Source organism: Ischnura elegans, chromosome 2, assembly GCF_921293095.1.
Source record: "Ischnura elegans chromosome 2, ioIscEleg1.1, whole genome shotgun sequence".
In the NCBI taxonomy this organism is placed as follows: Eukaryota; Metazoa; Arthropoda; class Insecta; order Odonata; family Coenagrionidae; genus Ischnura; species Ischnura elegans.
This window is the reverse complement of record NC_060247.1, coordinates 49,500,586-49,520,183: the sequence shown is the minus strand read 5'-3', so window position 1 is coordinate 49,520,183 and position 19,598 is coordinate 49,500,586. Positions and strand designations below refer to the sequence as shown.

The following is a 19,598-nucleotide window of genomic DNA, read 5'->3' as shown; positions in this document are numbered from 1 at the left end:
AAAAAATACTACGAATAAAACCAAATTATTCCGGCTATAATCCGTATAAAATCGTAATTTTTAATTAATTTCAGACTAATGAAATCCAATAGCTATGTGTTTCAATGGAAAAATGTTATAGGGAATCGCATTTGGTACTCATTACGTTTCTCGTTCAGAAATTATGGATTCCTATTGTTTTTAATGAGTTATTCCACCATAGTTGGCGTTCGTCCGTGAATGATATCATATTTTTGTTGTGATATAGCTAAAAAGAACCTAAATGGTGAATTATAGCATTAACATGAATATTCGTTTGTATATCATGCTCTACTTTATTTGCCTTGAGTTCACCTGTGCTTCAGGCACATTCGGAACATCTCTGTTCATTGAATAATGGCCCAAAAAGATCTCCTAAGAGATATTTTTCGAGTTAAATAAAATGTGTGAAATATGTTTGTTGCGTTTTATTTTATATTTTAAAAACTATATCGCAAATGCGGCATGTTTACTCTGTTAACCAACTAAATCTATTCTATTGCATAAAAAAAAACTTTTGAAGGAACCACACGACTAACATTTCGTAATGAAAATAAAATAATTGTTGGTTAAGCCTTTCTAGTGGCTCATGAAAATAAATAAACAATTCCATGCAATTATTTTAGGCATTAATTGAGGAAATATTCAGCGACTTCACAAACAACAAATTTTTTTGGATTCGAAAAATATCCACCTAAGAATTTTCTTTTTGACAGAAAAACCCTCTCAAAAAAGTGATCCCCGGAGTAGGTGTATATACTGTTGTATAATTGATGGAATTTACACCTTTGTTCATATTCATAGCTTGTTCAGAACAAAGTAGGTCGAGGTGGATTTCAAATTTTGCAGTGGGGATACTTACTCGTAATAGTTGTCTCTCTTGCTCTTGGAAAAAATTACTCGAATTTTATGCTGCAGTGAACTTGTATTATAGACTTCCGTCCTTTCCTTAAGAAATCTTTCATCTGAACGTCTTAACTCGAGATATTCATTCGTAAAACAAACACACCGAGCTGTCATTAATCTCCCATTTGTTCTTTAGCCGGAGTGCCTAGCCGTGCGCAAAATTTTCGCAGAAGTTTGCCCATTTGTATTTCTTTTCTTTGATTCTCGCCTTCATTCCTCCGACATTTAACCTGGCGTATGTGCTAATGAATGAAATTCTCTAACTGCCGTCAGCATTAAGAGAGTTTCCGAATGATTTATACTGTTCCAAACTTCTGGTTGGCTGTCTCACTGACTATATTTGGGAAATTTATCGAAATTTTAGGTCATATACGCCGTTAGCAATAGTTTCCATTGTAATAACTGTGTTTGTAAAATGATAATTCGTGGATAGATAAATACGCAATTTCCTGATTGTAAATGTTCCGCATATGCTATATAGATATACTTACTGTCAAACTTCCCTTAAACGAATTTTTAGGGGACATAATTTTTCCTTGCCTCAGCGAAGTTATCAATGGGGGGTAATTGAGCTGGTACAGATATTCTAGTTATATACTTGTAGAATTTTTTGGTACGAATACTCTGGTATATCTGATATTTCAGAAGAGGCTGGGGTTGTTGTGGTGGGTTTAGTTGGCCTCCCACCTCGTAGGTCCGGGATAAATTTCGTGACGGTGGCAGAGAATTTTCAGAAACTGCCCTATCCTTGCTTGAAAGTTTTGTGGAGGGCACTTCAAGTGCAGCACGCCATACGTTAGAAGGGAAGTTAAACCGTGAACTTCTTGTCGCCTTCCCCAATAGCCACCCAATATTGACCATGTGGGCTATTCTTTGGCACCCCATATTGGCTATATATTGGTAATGAGAGGAGAACCAATGAATAGCCAATATCTGTTTCCTTGTGGGTATAAGCCCCCTACATTTATTCTTAGAGGACGGCATGCCCCTTCAGTGACTATGGATATGTATTATAGTACATAGAAGTGTGAAAACATTGGTGCGCCTGGACTCAAATAAGTGGGCCTTGAATGGGTTAGCGGGAAAACTATCATGGAAACGTGTGCGCTGAGGCACAAAATACAAATGAACTCTATGATTAACCATTGTGTATATAATGGAGTACCAATGAGAACCCAAGGGGTTCTTTCAGGTTTACAACCACCGGTGCCGGGACCCAGTACTTCAACTGATACGTCCGCGCTCCCGGGGAGGGGTGTGGAAGGAAAGGAAAAAAGGAAAGAGACGCCGCCGCCGCGATAGGAGACCGACGACGCCTCTGAGGTAGGGATAGGGATGGAAGGGCGGGACGGGAAACCCTCACCGCTATGGAAGCGACCAGGGCCCACTACTAGCGAAACCATGATTTAATGTTTCTACAGAAAGGAAAAAAATCCTATGAGGAAGGAAATTTCTACGATTTTCCGTAGATAATATAATGGGGGAGTCGCAATATTGAGTTTCATGGAGTAGCCAATGTGGGGTTAGGTAGCCATTATGGGCTTTCATTGTTAGTTCGTGGTCGATAGAAGCCAGCATTGCCATCTTTTAATATATTTTATGTTTTTATTTTAAAGATAGAGGGCCAAATACATCAGTGTTGCCATTTTATATTGCCCAGGTAAGAACATATACATCTTGGTCCAGCATTGGCCCAATGTGGTGGGCTACTGGGGTTTCGTTGACACCAGACTAATGCGTACACCCGAAATCCTTCAGGGATCTTGCTGACGCCGGGTTACTCTAGGCCCTTTTTCCCCCTGCCCTTCTCTTAAGGCGCAATTGGCCTAATCTGTCGGTCACTTCCTCCAAATACCGGCCTATATACCTGCCTGGTATTCAACCCGAAGCTTGGTAGGTAGCAGCTAAATGGTTGGGCCTCTCCATTCCTCACGTCTTTCTTCCTTTTCACTTCCTCGAAGCTCTTGTATCCGGCATCTTTTTCCTTCAACTGGTCAATAAATTTACATTGGTAAAGCCATATTATGGATAAAAAAACGATATAAAAAGTTGGTAATGAGAATCACGGCCATGAATGAAAAACTTTGCAGCTTTTGTTCAATCCCTGACAGTTCATATTCTTGATTTTCACTTTTGATTGATGTATTTAACTCACGTTGCCGCTTATTCACCTCTCCACGTCGTATCCTCGTGAGGTCTTCGTATTGTTATTAATTTCCAAGATGTTCGTGCCTGCTGTTTTGACAACCCCCCTGCAGTCATGCCCCTCGGTGTGCAATCTAAAATGAAGTTCTGGTTTTTCGTCTTATGCGAACATAAGATTCGCATTTTGAAGTTTCAAATTCATGGTGATGAATAGTGAATGAGAAGGAGCATCCGGGATTTCGTGGCTAGAAGGAGGAGAGCTTCAAAGTGGCATTCCATGTACCTACTCGCCCTCCGAAGATCCACTGGAAAACGATTTTCTCGGGTTTTGTATTACAAATTCTCCCGCAAGTGAAATTAGACCTACCCTTTTACAGTATATCTCTTTGGTTTTTAAATATGGGAATCAATTGCTATCTACGCCGACTTTCTACTGTAGATAATACTATTATACTTTAATTATTCTGATCAACCTCTCGCATAAATAACACTTGTGTGTCTTATTGAACTTAAATTCAGGAATAAGGTTCAATTTTCGATCACGGCCAATGTTTGGATGATATCAAAGTTATATAATCAAAAATGTAACCAAAAATAACGTAAACATTATAAATTCTTGTATAAGAAACTAAGATAATGAAATAAAATTTATTGTTGGTATTTCCTGTCTGTATCCTTTTTAAAATTCTATCATAAAAATTTTGCGCCCTTGGTTTGTATAAGTTACCGTTAATGATGCCGTTTACCTTAAATTAACAATGTAATCCTGCATAGCGACACAAAAAATTATTTTGTTAGCTCTGCCCACAGATTAAAGGTTAATTTGCTTAAGACATTCTATTATAATTAATATTTTTATTATCATTCTGGCTTGCTACAGTTAAAATTTTCATAACACTTGTATATGAAAAAAAGATGAGAACCTGTTTCTTTATGCCCACTATATCCAAGCTACATTTTTATACATATACTTTGCGTTAGTCAGGATGGCGAGGTGGTGTAGGGCGCCAGACTTAAGTTTTGGTTCCCGAAGGGGAGCGTGAGTTCGAACACCACACCTGACAAAATTTTTAGTAGTGCCAACAGAAGTGGTGAGGTAAATTCATCGCATCCCCTGACGATGGTCGCTTGTTCGTGGTCTGGTCGGGTGAGAGAGTGAAGTGTAATTGTGTTGCACATCGTTAGCCGTTGAAACCCACCAGTCTATTTTAAGTAAAAATTCCATCTCAGACACAGAACGCGGCTATTCCACTCTATATTACCAGAAAAAAATAGTATTCACCTTTTCACTCTCGGTCATAGTACCGTAAACTTTTGGTTCGTTATACAAGAAACATCAAATGGATATATTTTTATTTGGATCATTCATCGGGATGTCAGTATAGCTCTGAGATTTTAATGTTAATATATCTATCTTTTGCCTTAAAACTAAATATTTCAATTACACATTATGGCACATTTTCTGCTTAGAATTTCTATCTGCCTCTCTTCTTTCGTAACCCATGGAGCTTATTTTACCAGATCGGAGCATTATAACCCAGGTACCTAATATTAATTGCTAATGAACAGTAGCGTTGTGCGAATGAAACTTTTCCACTTTTTTTAGTTTATAGCTTGAGGAATTATATTTTATATGACGAAGAAAAACAAACTTTAGTTTTTCGATTAAATTTGATCGAATTTCTTTTTTTCTGGTGATTTCCTATCGCTTTTGATGCCGTATTATTGTTTTATGCTTAGTGAAGATCGTGCGCCAAAACTGAGAAAGCATCCTGACTAAAACATGAAAAAAGTCAACTTTTTTCGGAGACATATCGTGGAACAACATATCGAATGTTAAACAAAGATATCGTTCTTCCCACTAATCCTATATTTAACAGCTTACCTAGCTGTTAAAAATAAAATTAGTAGGAAGGACGATATATTTGTTTATCATTTTAGCATGAAAGGTTCTCTATCAGAATCTGGGGTCTTTCTGTCGCACAAATATTTTTCGCCATAGTTGAAATACCACCAATTCCAGGCGGTTTTTTCCCAGATTCATTCCTTCGCCGGCTTCCTTCTATCCCCCCTCTCGTTAAATTCTAGTCGTCCGCCAGGTCCAAACTCCTACTTCATTTCCTAACTCCCTCGGTCGTCGCGTCGCCCTAATCGGCTTTCTACTAGTGTTCATTTTCTCTCTGATGAGGTTTACCTGTCTGCCCACGCTTAAATATTCATTCGCCGAAATCCTCCTCGTTTTTATTTTTAGCCGTAATTCATGATTCCACCCTGAGTATGCATGTCGTATCGTTCTGCAATGTATGTAATTAACAGTTCCTGGATTATGCGACGGATTTTACCATATTTGAATAAAATATAATAGCGTTGTGATTTTTTGTTTGGGAATTTTTTTATGTTATAGTCCGCTCAGTGTGGAAACAGATGTAGCGGCTTTTAATCTTTTATGAGTAAAAGTATGTGTTGTGACAAAGTTTAGTTTTTTTATGTACGAGTTGTTTTTTGTATTGTATTAGTAGTTATATTCATTCGTAATTTATCTCTCAATGTTTTTCAAATGCTGTGCGAACTTTCTTACTGTGCGATATATTTTTGGTGTCGGGACTGTATTTAATGCGCAATTTTAGTATTGCCTTTTTTCTGTGTACTTTAAACTTTAACCATTTTATTCAATCTTTACTTGAAGAAATGCCTTGCTTTTTACAGCACTGCTTATTATACTTTTGTCATTCCAATTTCGTTTTCTCACGTGATTCGTGAACCTTTGTGTTAAAATTGGCTGTGCGTAATATTTAAACTCCTTTGACAAAGAGAGATTCATTTTTCTCCAATTTTTTCGCGTCTTTGCGCTTTTTGTACCATGGCGGAAATGAATGAAAGAACCTGGCACTGTTATAAACCTTCGTTATGGGTGTGAGGAAAAAATGTGCCAGGCTTGTCTATTTTCCCGGGAGTGTCCAGATATCGAGATTCGAGCTATCAGGGTTCTAATGTTGACCATAGGACTCTTTTAAAATGCTTAAAAAACTTAAAACTCACCACTTATAAAATTTCCCGGGGCAAGATCTCCGGTTTGCCCCCCCCCCCCCCCCCCCAATATATTTTGTAAGTCGGCATCCCTGTTCTAAACCCGACCTTGCCTGATGAGAAATTTGATATGAAAGTGATGCATGAAAAACTCCATGTATTATCAGTTGAAACGGTAAGGTTAAAATCTATTTTAAGCCTATGGAGTTCGCCTCCAACCCCTATGACTGTACAGTATTCGATTGACCGTAGTAACGAGAAACACAGTATAAAGGAAGGCCATCCTTCCGCTACAAAGTAAATTCTGGCAAGCAGATGGTTCTTCACTGACAAGGGAGGGTTTGAGCTAGATGTAAATTCCCGTACATAAAAAAATTCAGGGCGTATAGTGTTGAATCAGAACACCGGTAACAGGTATGAAAATTTTCTGATTATCGATAAGTGGTAGTTTATTCATGGCTTAAAATTTTTACAGCCTATTTTAAAGGCTTACCTCATTTTATCGCCTAAAATAATTTATAAAGCCGATTTTAATTAATTAGTATGGGTAATATGTAACATGGAATACACGTAATTATCCTTATTCGACGTATTCATCATTATTACAAAGACGAGAAAAGTAAATTGACCCAGCAAATTATATCAAGGGATTAAAAGCTAATATTTTTTGCCTTTTCTGTAAACTTTTAAATATTTTTGCATTGAAAGTGAACACCTTGCTGGAGAGGCAGGATTTCAAAATAATCGGCCCGATGTTCTTACCTGTCAGTATTGAAGCTTACGCCGCTGATATTTAAGCGAGTGTGCGTTCTTTATAATTACAATCGTTTTTTCAGTATTTTCAGTGCCAATTGTAGTCATAAATACCAAGCTTACGTTTTCAGGGATACATTCAAAGGCAAAGGCGTTTGAGAAAGGATATAATGTGAGCCGTGTGTTTTTGTGACCCAGACAAAAGAGCGTCTAAATGAGAAAAATCGGCAGCTGAACAAAGAGATGTTGGAATTCATATTTCTCACCCGCGATGACGACCTCATTTCATGCAAAACAAATAATGTCGTCGGGAAATACGTCATTTTTATCCTTCATTTTTGTTTCACCGAAGCCTTTTGTCTTCTTTAGATTTCCTCCGGGCGGTATGGCTTCGTGCTAGGGAGGGGGTGAACCCTCGAGTTCAGTGAAATGTGTACGACTATTCATCATTTGTTTCACCGTATTAGCACAGGCATAAAATAGACGTTACTGAAAATAATGATATTTTTACTCTTCAGGTTAATAGATACTTTTATTTTAAATAAAAGCTTTAAGAAGGCTGAAAGGTATCACTTGCATGGAGACTGCCTTCAATTAATAAATACAATCGCCCGCTTTTAGCAAACAAGATTTTCCAAATCATAAAAAAAATGTATCTGAATATCATTTTTACCTATGTAATGAAAAATGTAAGTCGATAGTCAGCAATACATCGAGCAAATATAGTTCGTTCTCGTGGAATGGAATCGTTGCGAATTAATGCGCATAAGACAAAGTGTACGTTTTCGTACAACTTGAGAATATTTTTATAATTATCTCTCAAACGCAGTAATATGAGGTAAGTACATGATATCATAAAATCTGGTTGTATCCTCCTCAAACGTAAAAACCAATTGCAACATTTAACAAAAATTTTATTTATTGACCCAATTAGGCGTCAGGACCTAGTGCCTATATAAAGGTTCAGACCTATTGCTTTGTTAATGGCACTAGGTCCTGCAACCGTGGTCTGTCAATTTATATTAATTGCTGTCTAATGTTGACATAGATAATAGCATACAGTTGCCGATGGGAAAAAATTAATGGTCTCAAAACCATTTCAGATTAATTAATTTAAAGGATATCTCACTGGATTATAATGGAGACCGTAAATCTCGGCCTACGGCCGAATTGAACACCTGGAAGTTGCTCTATTTTAAAATTAAAAGGTAAATTATCCGGTTTTACTGGTATTCAGGGGGAGCAAACTACTTCACCTTGTATGTAATCAAGTGGAAGTGAGGTTTTTAAGGTGTGGTTACACAGGGAAATATGTTGTCAAAGAGGAAAAACAAACGATAGAAGTTGTTTTTAATTATTTGGCTCAGTAAAGACAACACACGTGCTGTGCAATAAATCGTCATGAGTTAGAATTCGTTGAATCTCTATCACAGGAATACCCACGTAGAATTCTGCATTAGTGCTCATGAAGTCGGGAAAACGAGGATTCACTACCGTTCCATACAAATAAAACTAGGCTTTAAATATAACTTTACCTACTCAATCACAGCTGATGATTTGATATTCGCGTGATATAATTTTGTTTGTTTATTTATCATTTTTTACTTCGTAAGGATACAAGTATGGGTAGGCTTGAGCGATATTGAAAATTCAGCATCTAAATATGATTATTTTTTAATATCTTTGATTGGCAATTATGACAACTAATATCGAGACGTTAGCTATTGTGTTATCGAGCCCTATAAAATTATAACGTTAAAATATCGTGGGATTATTGCTCAGTCATAGCTCAGTATGGGATATTATTGTTGAATTTAGGCTTAACTTTGTGAAATCTTTCAATTATGGAAAATGAAATAATAAACTTTGTTAGGTTCACTGATATTTTTGAAAAAGCACGACCCGGGTTTCATAACATAGTTACATCGTCAGGTATAACTATGTGCAACCTGTAGATGTAGCTATGAATTAGTGAGTCGAACAAAATGTATCCTTTCATTTTCCATATCAGTATCGGATTCCCTATGTATTTTAATGTCGTCACATTTTCCAGTATTTCGATGTATTATCCAGGCCTAGGTATAGGTAGTTGTAATGATATATAGGGACAGAATTCAGTTCCGCCGTCAAAAGGAAAAAGAAAACTCCGTATCCTCGGTTACGTGTATCTGTACGTCGAGTGTACACCTCGCGTGTATCAGTCGACGTGACAAAAAAAATCTCGAATATTTTTCCTCCTGTCTTTTTTTCAATATTCATCTGGCAACAGCGAGAGGTACGTACGTATATTACTCCCTGCGGTCAGCCTCTTTTGTTTCCTCTTCCATGCGATTCAGTGATTCACGATGAATGCGGCTTTAGAGAAAAGAATGTATAGTGAAAGAACAATAAAGCTGGAAGACTCGCACAGTTGTGTACGTACACACAACGTAGCTACGGAGCGTGAGAGCGGCCGCGTGCATGTTTGCCTCCGTGATGCGAGTTCCTCCTCGGGCGTGCTCTCCGCGTGACTCGAAAGGGAGAAGGCATTATGAGAAAAGCACGGGAGCGTGACATTTACGGGAAGAAGAAAACTGGGGTGGAAATAAAAACGAGAATTAGTTAGGATCCAACGAACATCCCTCTCCATGATTTTTGTTGGTCGCCCTCGGGCTAGCCATTGAGACGAGTCACCTCTGCCGCAATAACGCGCGAAGCATACTCCCAACTTACTTCTACAGAGGACTGATGCCTCCCTCTCGAACGTTAATTTTTTTTTCTTTGATGTCGTATTACTGGCTTAAAAACTTATGCTATCATATTTAAATTTTAGAAAATTTAGGGTAGATATTTGACCACATTTGCATTTTTCTCAAAGTTGGAATAAATACTTGCAATTTTCCACGATTATAGGTTGAATATGATGTGGTTACATTGAAGCCTAGGTCGTAATATATTTTATAATCGTGGAAATTTTCAAGTATTTATTTCAGCATGCAAAAATTCCACTCCATCACGCTTGAATCTTCGAATTTTACTTATTTTTCTCGATCTATCAAATTTAATACTTTTCAGGGCTATTCCTCGCAATTACAAACATTATAATGTAAAATATTGTAGAAAAAAGTGTATCCCATTACACTGATTATCGCTCCGCGGACATTTTTGAAAATCGATTAAAATTCGACCGAAGTGGCAACAATAATCAGCCCCCTGTGGGATGGAATTGGGCCTCCTCTATGCGGTCCCCTAGCCTGCACGTATGCTCTTTGCTATGTTTATCCGTAAATTTAGGAGAGAGAAAATTATGTGAGAAAAAGTTCCGCGCGATTCCGTCAGCTTTATCATTGGCCTCCCTTGTGCCTCTTTGCCCACTCTCTTCTTCATGTCGTCGTCGTCGGCGGCATATAATGTCGACACAAATTGGGACACTGGCTGCTTGCACATCGATTTAGTTAAAGTGACATTTCTTTAAGGGTGTTCCTCTGTCTTTGTGAATGACTTGAATCGGAGTGTGGGACATCACACCTGCTTGCCGGCGTAGGATATGGCTCTTTAACTTTGGACATATAGTTACTGGAAAAGTTTTTTGGGTCGGCGAGTTGAGTGAAATAGAGGCCGCTATTTTCACCTGGGCGGCGGTAGAAAAAGACAAATGCGACTGAGTTAGTACTGCGGAGCAAAACTTTCTTTTGTCTTACATCATTTTTTTCTTTGTCTATTTTTCATAAAAGGTGATGTAATATCCCCATGGCGAAAACATCTTGAATTACTTAAATCCGTATACTAAGATCTATAAAAGAAGTGAATCTTTGCGTTAACTATACCATTGTGGAAACTCTGACTGGCATTATATTTGTAAAATTTGATCCCTCCATTAGGAGTTTCCTTTTTTTTAATCAAAATATTCGTTTGCTTTCTTTCATTTTTTTATGCAGTGAATTACGTAAGAAATGTACTTATTTTTGCGCCAAGTGACTCTCGTTTTATTGAGGAACTGTATCGATATGGAGGTCTACTCGTACAGTCCTAAAACTTGCTCCCCCAGTTCATTAAATTTCTTATGCAAGTATATAAATTGCATTATAACTTGTTCGTTTCAAGTTTATTGTGCAATTTTCTCAAGTCGCACGCTACTTTTTGTTGAGCACGTATGCACAATGTACAATTTTCTTGTGTATGCATTCATTTAGTGAGGCTCTGGTTATAAACGTGTTTTCCAAGCAAATCTATTTGTACCTGGGCGTTGTGTTGATATCATTTATTTTATTTTCTCTCACAGTATTCTATCTTGTATCCTATCTATTTTGTATCCGTTTTTAATTAACCTCATGCTAATTTTTATCCAAGTTTCATTCAAGCAGCTAAATTTTCTAGTCGATTCGGATGAAATACGCCTTGTCGGAAAAAGCGGATGACAATACTTCTTTTTTTATAATTGAATAGTTCTGGTGGAATTTCTTGTCGTTTTATTCAGCTCCATCGAATATTGAATTTTTTTCAGAAAGTAATTCCATAATCTGAGCACAGCCTCCATATACCTCGGTCTGTTACCTCAGCCTTCCACGATACGACCAGCCATCACTTGCTAATCCTTGTTTTCCTACTCCCTCCACCGTGACATATTACCCTGTGGTCGGCCATCTTCCATCAGTCTCCGCCCGCTTTCCATCTCACGTGGCTCATCTCCAGTTAATCCGCGTTCTCTCATCCTCACCCTCACTACTACATTTCTTGTTTTAACGTTTTCTAGGCTGCCTACCCCATGTCATACAGTGTTCCCAGTGCCACTGCGACTTTTCTCTTCCACCTCTTGCTTATTTTCTGTACCTCAAAGTTCGCTGCTTGACTTTGTGGGCGAAGATTTCATTGGGCGACGGCCCTGGAATTCTTACTTCCGTCACTGCTTCATGCTTCAAAAGGCATTATTTGTAGTTTCCCGGATTCGTAGTCTTTTCTCCATCTTGCATTATTTTTTTTCCATGAAATTGTGAATTGATTGACATTCCAAAATTCTAATAATAGCATCCAACTAATTCGTACTTATTGCTAGACTAAATTAATTGTGATTCCGGTATTTTTTAGGGAAACATTGTCGATCACCTAAGTTAATCAGATTAAACTGTTCCAATGTGATGGATGCTAGGTTAAGGCCATGAGGTACATTCTGCTACGGTATTGCTCTTGAGATGACCGTATTGGAAAGAGAAATTTTTCGTGTACTCCTTACTTGGGGAATAAATGAAAATAGTGCTCCGTTAAACTAATAAATTTGTTCGCAATCATGTGCACAGGTGCAAAGTTGTATGTATACACCAGGGGAAAATTTTCCATGAAAAAATCTTTTTGCTTTGCCGGAATTCGAACCCGAATCTCCCGATTTTTTGTGTGTAACTGGTAGCATACCTGACCGGCGATCGAGAGATACGGGTTCGAATCGCGGTGGAGCCAAGCGAATTTTTTTCATGGCGAACTTCATCCCTGGTGTATATAAATGAAATGAGGGAATTTTTATCGCCATAATATTTGATCTGTACAATACTGGAGTGTCACTTTCGCTGGACTGCCTGATTTAATTACGCATTATTTTCTAAAAGTTACGCTGTCATCTAGCAATTTTCATGGTATATGTAGTAGACAATTTTCAACTATTTTCTCTGTCTCAAATACGAAATTTTTATTCTGCATTGCCTTTGAGGTAAAATTGTTTTATTTCGCAGGAACATTTTGGCATTGGTGCACTCTGTATACTTGAAAATTTATGCATGGTATCTTTCGTTTTAAACAATAATACTTCGGGAAAAATACGAAGTATGACTGAGTTTAAACAATTTTATTTGATGAGCAAGTATAATTTGACAGGAGCTATCTATGTATCTCCACATTATGGCATATATTTTGAACAAATAATACGCCTATTGATGATGCGAAGAAAAAAAGAGAAAACGCCACCGATCGAGCGGAATATTTGCATCTTCCCCATGGTTACCTATCGCGTTTCATGCTCCTGTGCTATAAATGGTGCGTTTACTAATAATTATGATTATTCAGCGCTTTACGCGTTTATGCATGCATGTTTAAAAGCTGCCGACGAGCGAGGATCAGTGATAAGTAAACACAAAAAAGAAAATTTTCGTTTTTTTTCTCTGTTTTGAATGTTTTTATCCTCGCTGGTCGAGAACTTAAACATGTGCTCCACTGAGCTATCTCCAGTTGCATGTTCGTATGTACGTCATTATACATGGAGGACTCCGTAAGGTTTTGACGTGAATTTTCTCTTCTCCTTTAACCAGGGCTCGTGATAAGCAATTGGTGCGTGATATGCAGTGTTGTCATAACAGTATGGTGTACATATGATGCCGCTGGTCGTTCCTGGGTCAAAATGAAGAAGTACCAGCGGAGTGTGCGTGATGCGCAACAGTCACGGTTCCAGTACAAAAGATCGGGAAATAGGAACAGAAACTGGAGACAGAGGTTCGTGCTATGCTAATTCTTCAAATATTTTCACGTAACTAGTATGCGCTTTTAATTTTAGCTGGTAACCTTATCGATGGATTCATTTGGAGTGTTTGAATTGATAATGTCGAATGTAACTTTGCATTTAAGTATTTCATTTTAATAGTAACGATATTTTGAATAAATACAGTTGTTTTATATAATATTATTGTTAATTTAAAATATTCTTAATGAAAAAATTCTATGGCATTTTTTTCTTGTTTTACAACTTCAGGATTTAATTTTAGTCGAATCTAACTTCACTGTTAAATTTTTAACTGTAATATTTGTGGAGTCAGGATTCAAGACCTGATTCCTCAAATATTATATTTAATGGATACTGAATTAAGTGAGAAAAACAATGCTACATTAAAAGAAAGAATTTCTGTCAGGATTAATTGCTGTTGGATAAATATACATTCTGCAATTAGATCCTTTAAAGTTGGTATTAGTATGCCATTGTCGCAAAAATGTTTGTTCATTTAAATAACCTGTGGAGAATTTTAAATTATTCCTGTTAAAAAGTGCACAAATCAGAGTAACCTCCTCTCTGAGTAGATTTTAATGATTCCGGGAAACTGCTCTTAATTAAGAGTCTTATAAGGCCCCCGTTTCGTAGATAAGCATAGAAAAAGATTTATTTTCGCATGAATGTTTGAATGGTAAATATATGAACTTTATTCCTGAGTATGAATTTTCATTTGACTGAGGATCGAAGTAATGCTCTATCGGTTGTAAACATCCGAGTTATAGATGGATTTTATTGTAAAATACATTATAAAAGATAGCCCTCATTAAATATCAGTCAAAACAGTCTAAAGTTGTTAAAATAATGGTATTTTATTTAAAATATGTGGGCTAAAATTAGATCATTCACTCGGCTGTTACTCTTCAAAACCTATTCATAACTTATTTTGACAAAGGATGTCTTCTCCTTAAAATGGCGTTTCCAGAAAAAGAACGAGGTTAGAGTGGGTGTTAGCACAAGGTAATGGATATAAGCGAAGATGAAGCGATGTTCTTTTTATCCTGCGGTATGTAAAAGTTAATTTGGATGATAATTAAGATACAGAGTTTGGTTGGGCACATTATTAAAACGATTGTCAGACTAAATCCCCAAAGACTTGGTTGTTGTGGGATTAAACTCAGAATTTTATTTTATCTATGCCTTTTAGTTGGTTGAATAATATAGGAAATCAATTTGCGTTGTTTTATTTTATCATGAGGGGCTACTTAATCTTTACTAAGCCGAAGAGCATTACGTGTACTGCCTTGAAAAGAGCAAACTATTGCGCCGATCTCTTTCATGAACCCTACAGTATTCAGGTATCTTTTTCAGTAAAAATTCAAGTTGAAAAAGTTATCACGGCGATGAAAACGTTTATAACGTGTCAAAATGTTCAAATGTTTGAAAAACACTGTCTTAAAAAGTTTTTACTGCTATGATACATTTTTTCGAGTTGCTTTTACTTGTAGATACTTTGAAAAGTTGCGAATAAATGTAATGTTGGAATATAGATTATGGAAACTTTCTGAGATGCTGAAGTACTAGTTGAAGAAATTCAATTTTTCATAGTATAAAAAGGGTCCATGTGACAATGTTTTTAATTTTTTGCTAGTATCTTTCCTTGCAAATATTTCGAAAAGAATATTCTAGTTGAAACAATTTATTTACGCATATCGGTTAGTTTTCATGAGTTGTAGTCTCATTGTTAAAATTATAAAAATCCATAATATTATTAATATATTATGCATATATATGCATTAAAAAGGAATAGTAATATAATTTGCAACTGGTTTACTTTATCAATTACTGCTATGTATCTTATGCTATCACGGAGTGACCACCCAAAATCTCTTGTTGCCCTCTCCCGAAGTTACATCATTCCTTGTAACCTGAAAATAATCAAAGTTGTAGCGAGATGAGGGATGTAAAGGCGTTTCTAAAGGGAGAACGTCATTGCGCAATTTAACGTGTGTACGAAGGCGCAGTGTCAATTGCGTCGTGTAAAGCGGTGAATTGCTAGAACGCATGCGAGAAGGCATGTATCCGAGATGGAAAAATATCCCGTGCTCTAATCCCGAGCTCGCATTCTCGCAATTTCAACAAATTTTTTCAGTGCCAACCTGCGAAATGACGTGCCCCGTATAAAACGACCTTATGAGTTCACATTCTCTACCGGAATGCTTGTATAACTTCATTACTAAGCGCACACCCTCAAAATCACCCCCTCCCCTATATGAAACTCCTCCCCCGAAAGAGTAAATCACCCCCAAAACATTTTTATGGCTGAATCTTTGAAAAAAATATCATTTAAGTTAGGGGTCTCCAATTTACTAGGCCACGATAGCCACATTCCAAGTTCCGAATCGCCCTGCGGGCCGGATAGCAAATTTGCCGATGACTGAAGTATTCGATTCCAACGTCTACTGAAGTATCCGGTGGCGTATTCCTTATTTACAAACAGTTGAAGGCGACTTTGACGTGTAGTACAGCGCTGCAATGTTCCTAGCGGCGTTGTAGTACCTATCCTATCAACGTTGATCGGGAGTCAATCACAGAGTTAAACGAGCGAGAATCGCGCGCTACTTGAAACGAGTGCGCGGGCCGTATTTTGAAGACCCCTGATTTAAGTGGTTTTTCTTCACAATTTCATAGCTCCAGCTGCAATGTTTATGCGTTCAGTGCCTTCTAGTTTTTCGAAGTGATCCTGCCGAACTCTCGTTTCGTTGCGAGGTGTTGAATACCCCCAAGCGCCCCTAAAATTATTGAATTTTCCTCCCTAAAAAAGCATCCGTAATTTTCCCTTCATCGCATGTGCAATAGAATTTCTACTCCTTTCCCAATTACGTTAAACATTTCTGGAAAAGTCGTTCTATTTTTCTTGTTTTGCCTGTGGAATGTATAATTATGAAGATGAAATTTAACTCGTGCTGTCAGCTCTCCTCAGAGCTAAGCTCGTATTGTGATAATTTCTCATAATTTTCCCATTTACTTGCAGAAAAGTTATTCGTGCCTATCAAGACAGTTGGGATCATCGATGTCGTCTTTTGTTCTGCTGCATGGGTAATTCCGATCGAAGCCGGGTAAGTGTCTGTACAGTTAATTTTCGAAAATATGAAATGCAAGAAAAATTTATAAAAATTCAATGATAAAAATCATTTTGGTCTTCAAAGCTTTACTTATGATTCACCTTATGATTCGCCTTGATCAAGATCTTAGGAAAAAACGAAATAATTTCTGCCCCTTCTGTAAAATTGGGTTAGCAGGTATTTTATAGCATCCATTGAGCAGGCCTTAGGGCGTCGTCCATGTTTGCATCTTGATTTCCATCTAAGTATTACCAAATAATCTGCTCAATATATCACTGCAACATCAAAAAATCCTGAATCTATCAGAAATGTTATGTGGCATCTCCATTATTTCTCTGGCTTCTTAGTGCAAAGGTTATTTCATGCTGTTGGTTCCCAGGAGGTTTTAGGCCCCATGAATACACATTTATTTTGGTTTTTAAGAGTGTCTTTGATTGGAATCTCCAAAGTTTACTACAGTCGTCATGCATTCCTTCTGGAAGATTATTCATTTCTGAATGAAGAGTCATTTCGGCACCAAAGTTATGGTCTTGTTGGTCACAAAGGGGTGCAATAGAACTGAAGTAATTTCCAATGAGTTACTAGTACTTCTCTTTTCCACTGCATAATTGATTATGTGAGCTAGTCTCTATTAGGAAGAACCAATGTACTTGCCAAGTTTTTCACATTGTTGAGCATATCCTTGGCAGTTGGAGTGTGAAACTCTCACAGCCATCATCTCACTTATCTGACTTACTTCACGCATTCTAATGGGCTTTGCTAAATTTTGAGATAAGTTTTGCATTGAATGCAGTCCTAACAGGAACATGATTTTGTAAGCCCTGACCATATTGCTACTGGAATTCCTGTAGCGTGAGAAAATATCTTTCCCTCTCCCCTATAGATGAGCTCCACGTACATTGTACCTCAAAGGGTAAAATGTCATAAAACCAACCTTTCATTGGCATGTAAAATTTGGGACAGTGGTGCTATGAATAGTGACTTTTTATGAGTGGTGTGCTAGGTATTGTAACTGTTCATGATCCTTGGTTAAAGTAACCACAAACTCAACCATCAGGCTTTATACACAAAAACTAATTATCAAGGACCTTAAGTTTCCATCAGATTGGTATAGTTAATTTTATTTTTATTGTATCCACATGAATTTGTTGTGAAATGTAAATAATTTTAATTTTTGTAAATTGTTCTCTTTAAAAAAATATTTTTCACAGTTTCATTGTGGTTTTTAATGTGTTTTTATTCCAGAATTCATTTGCAGATATTGCTCGCCTTCTGTCTGATTTTTTTCGGGATTTAGACGTTGTTCCTTCAGATGTCATTGCTGGCCTTGTTCTCTTGAGGAAATCCCAAAAACGGAGGAGGTTAGCCATCATAGGTCAGGTGAGGATTGATATTTACTCTTTTTGTATGTCATTATTGACAGTAGGTGGGCCACTTATAATATTGAAGCATCTCAATGAGCACACTCTCAATTTAAAACTTAAATAATTACTGTTTGGTTTTAAATGTATGGAGTGCACTTTTTATGATGCTTTTCCTCTACTCTGCTGCTCATTTGAGTCATTGTTTAAGAATTTCATATGTTGAGCATATAATTTTTTTAAGTCACTATAAGGCAGCCCTGTTGTTTTTTTATATTCAATGTGTGAATTTATATTTTTTGGGATAGTTTCCTTACTTATACGTGAAATAATTGCAACTATTTAAAACTTTATAGTTGTAGCATTAAAACCTTGAAGTAGACAAAAATGATGGAAATTGATCAAAACAGTGTCATTTTAGTTTGGAAATTAGGGCTTCAATTCTCTGCTGTGATGGTGGGGGCTCCCTTGATGGAGATGTGATATAATGGATAATCATATCATGATTTTTTTCTTCGTGAATTTTGCCCTGTTGTCAGTGTCATGTTTTCTCTGCATTTTTTGATCTGACTTCAATGAAAAACTAGCTGTTTTTTAAGTGGGTAAAGGGTATGGTAATTCAGGGAGAATATGGAAATGTATTTTCGGACGATGATAGGCTAGGAAAGTATTAGCAAGTTAATTCAATTATCATTTGACAGAGCAATCAATAATTGAATCTCCACTAATTATCTATATGTGCAGACTAAATGGTGATAAAATTTAAGGGGATAACTCCTACAGGCTGTTCATAAAAGTGGTTGAAATTTTCAAAGGAATTTTCATTATTAATGCTACATATTGACCATTGGCATTTTGACTGTATTGAGGTGGTCAATTAAAATAAAAGTTTTTGGAAATTTTTGTTCTCCTTTTCAGAGAGTGGATGGCACGTATGATTTTCTCTCTGGGGCAGCTGTTACATCTTCTACAAAGTTTGTGGCTCTGAGTGACCCTGCCACTTTAGAATCTTTTCAAGAAGTGGTACATTACATGTCATTTGCACTGGCTGCATATGGATGGCCAATGTATCTTGTGGCCAACTCTGCCTCTGCTATCTGCTCTCTCTGCACTTCAATGAGGTGAATATATATACATACATTATGGTGCATTATCTCATTTTATTCGTGAAATGCATTCCCGAATACTTTTCCTACCATTATGTTCAGGATGATTTTATCCACAAGATAATTTTTTCTACTATCCTACGGTTTGCTGCAGCAATGTACGTATTTAATTTTTTGCCAGTTGTAATAATAGGGTTGTTTCCTTCATCAAAGAAAACGAAAGGCATTGATTGCGATTCGTTACCCACCATTAGTGTATTCATAATACACAAATTATTTGGTTTTTGAAATACCGGTTTAGACGAATGGCAAGGGTCAAATTTTATCCTCATTTGAAAAAGGCCAGATTGGCCCCCATACGATTCCACTCCGCATGACTTCACAGGGACCTAGTTTCTACACGAGAGGATAGGAGTTATGCATTGTCTGAGGTTACCAATGCATGCATGAGGCAAAGAGCTTAGGGAAACATGTCTTAATAATCACCTATTGAAACTGGATAAGTTCGGAAAGTTTTCTTCGTTTGATAAGGTATTAATAAACCTTTTTTAAGCCAAGCGCTACCATCCAGCAAGGTACTCAGCTATCCGCTAGCATCCTGCGACGTATCAGCGCTAAGCCTCGCCTCAAGGTCACCTCACCGGGTGGGAGGGGGAACCAGAAATACGACGTACGGAGATATTTCCCGGCATTCATACTTAAGCGTCGCGTTTTT

At 37.1% G+C, this 19,598-nt stretch overlaps 1 protein-coding gene across 3 annotated transcripts in view; it reads left to right on the top strand.

Annotated features, from left to right (window-relative positions):
- Positions 1-19,598, top strand: part of LOC124153707 (diacylglycerol lipase-alpha-like) — a 285,971-nt gene that overhangs the window by 246,293 nt on the left and 20,080 nt on the right. For all 3 annotated transcript variants that reach the window (XM_046527033.1, XM_046527032.1, XM_046527034.1), the window contains exons 4-7: positions 13,122-13,302; positions 16,326-16,410; positions 17,662-17,796; positions 18,696-18,898. In XM_046527033.1, coding sequence (XP_046382989.1) covers positions 13,122-13,302; positions 16,326-16,410; positions 17,662-17,796; positions 18,696-18,898 — 604 coding nt within the window. The remainder of the gene's footprint in view (positions 1-13,121; positions 13,303-16,325; positions 16,411-17,661; positions 17,797-18,695; positions 18,899-19,598) is intronic.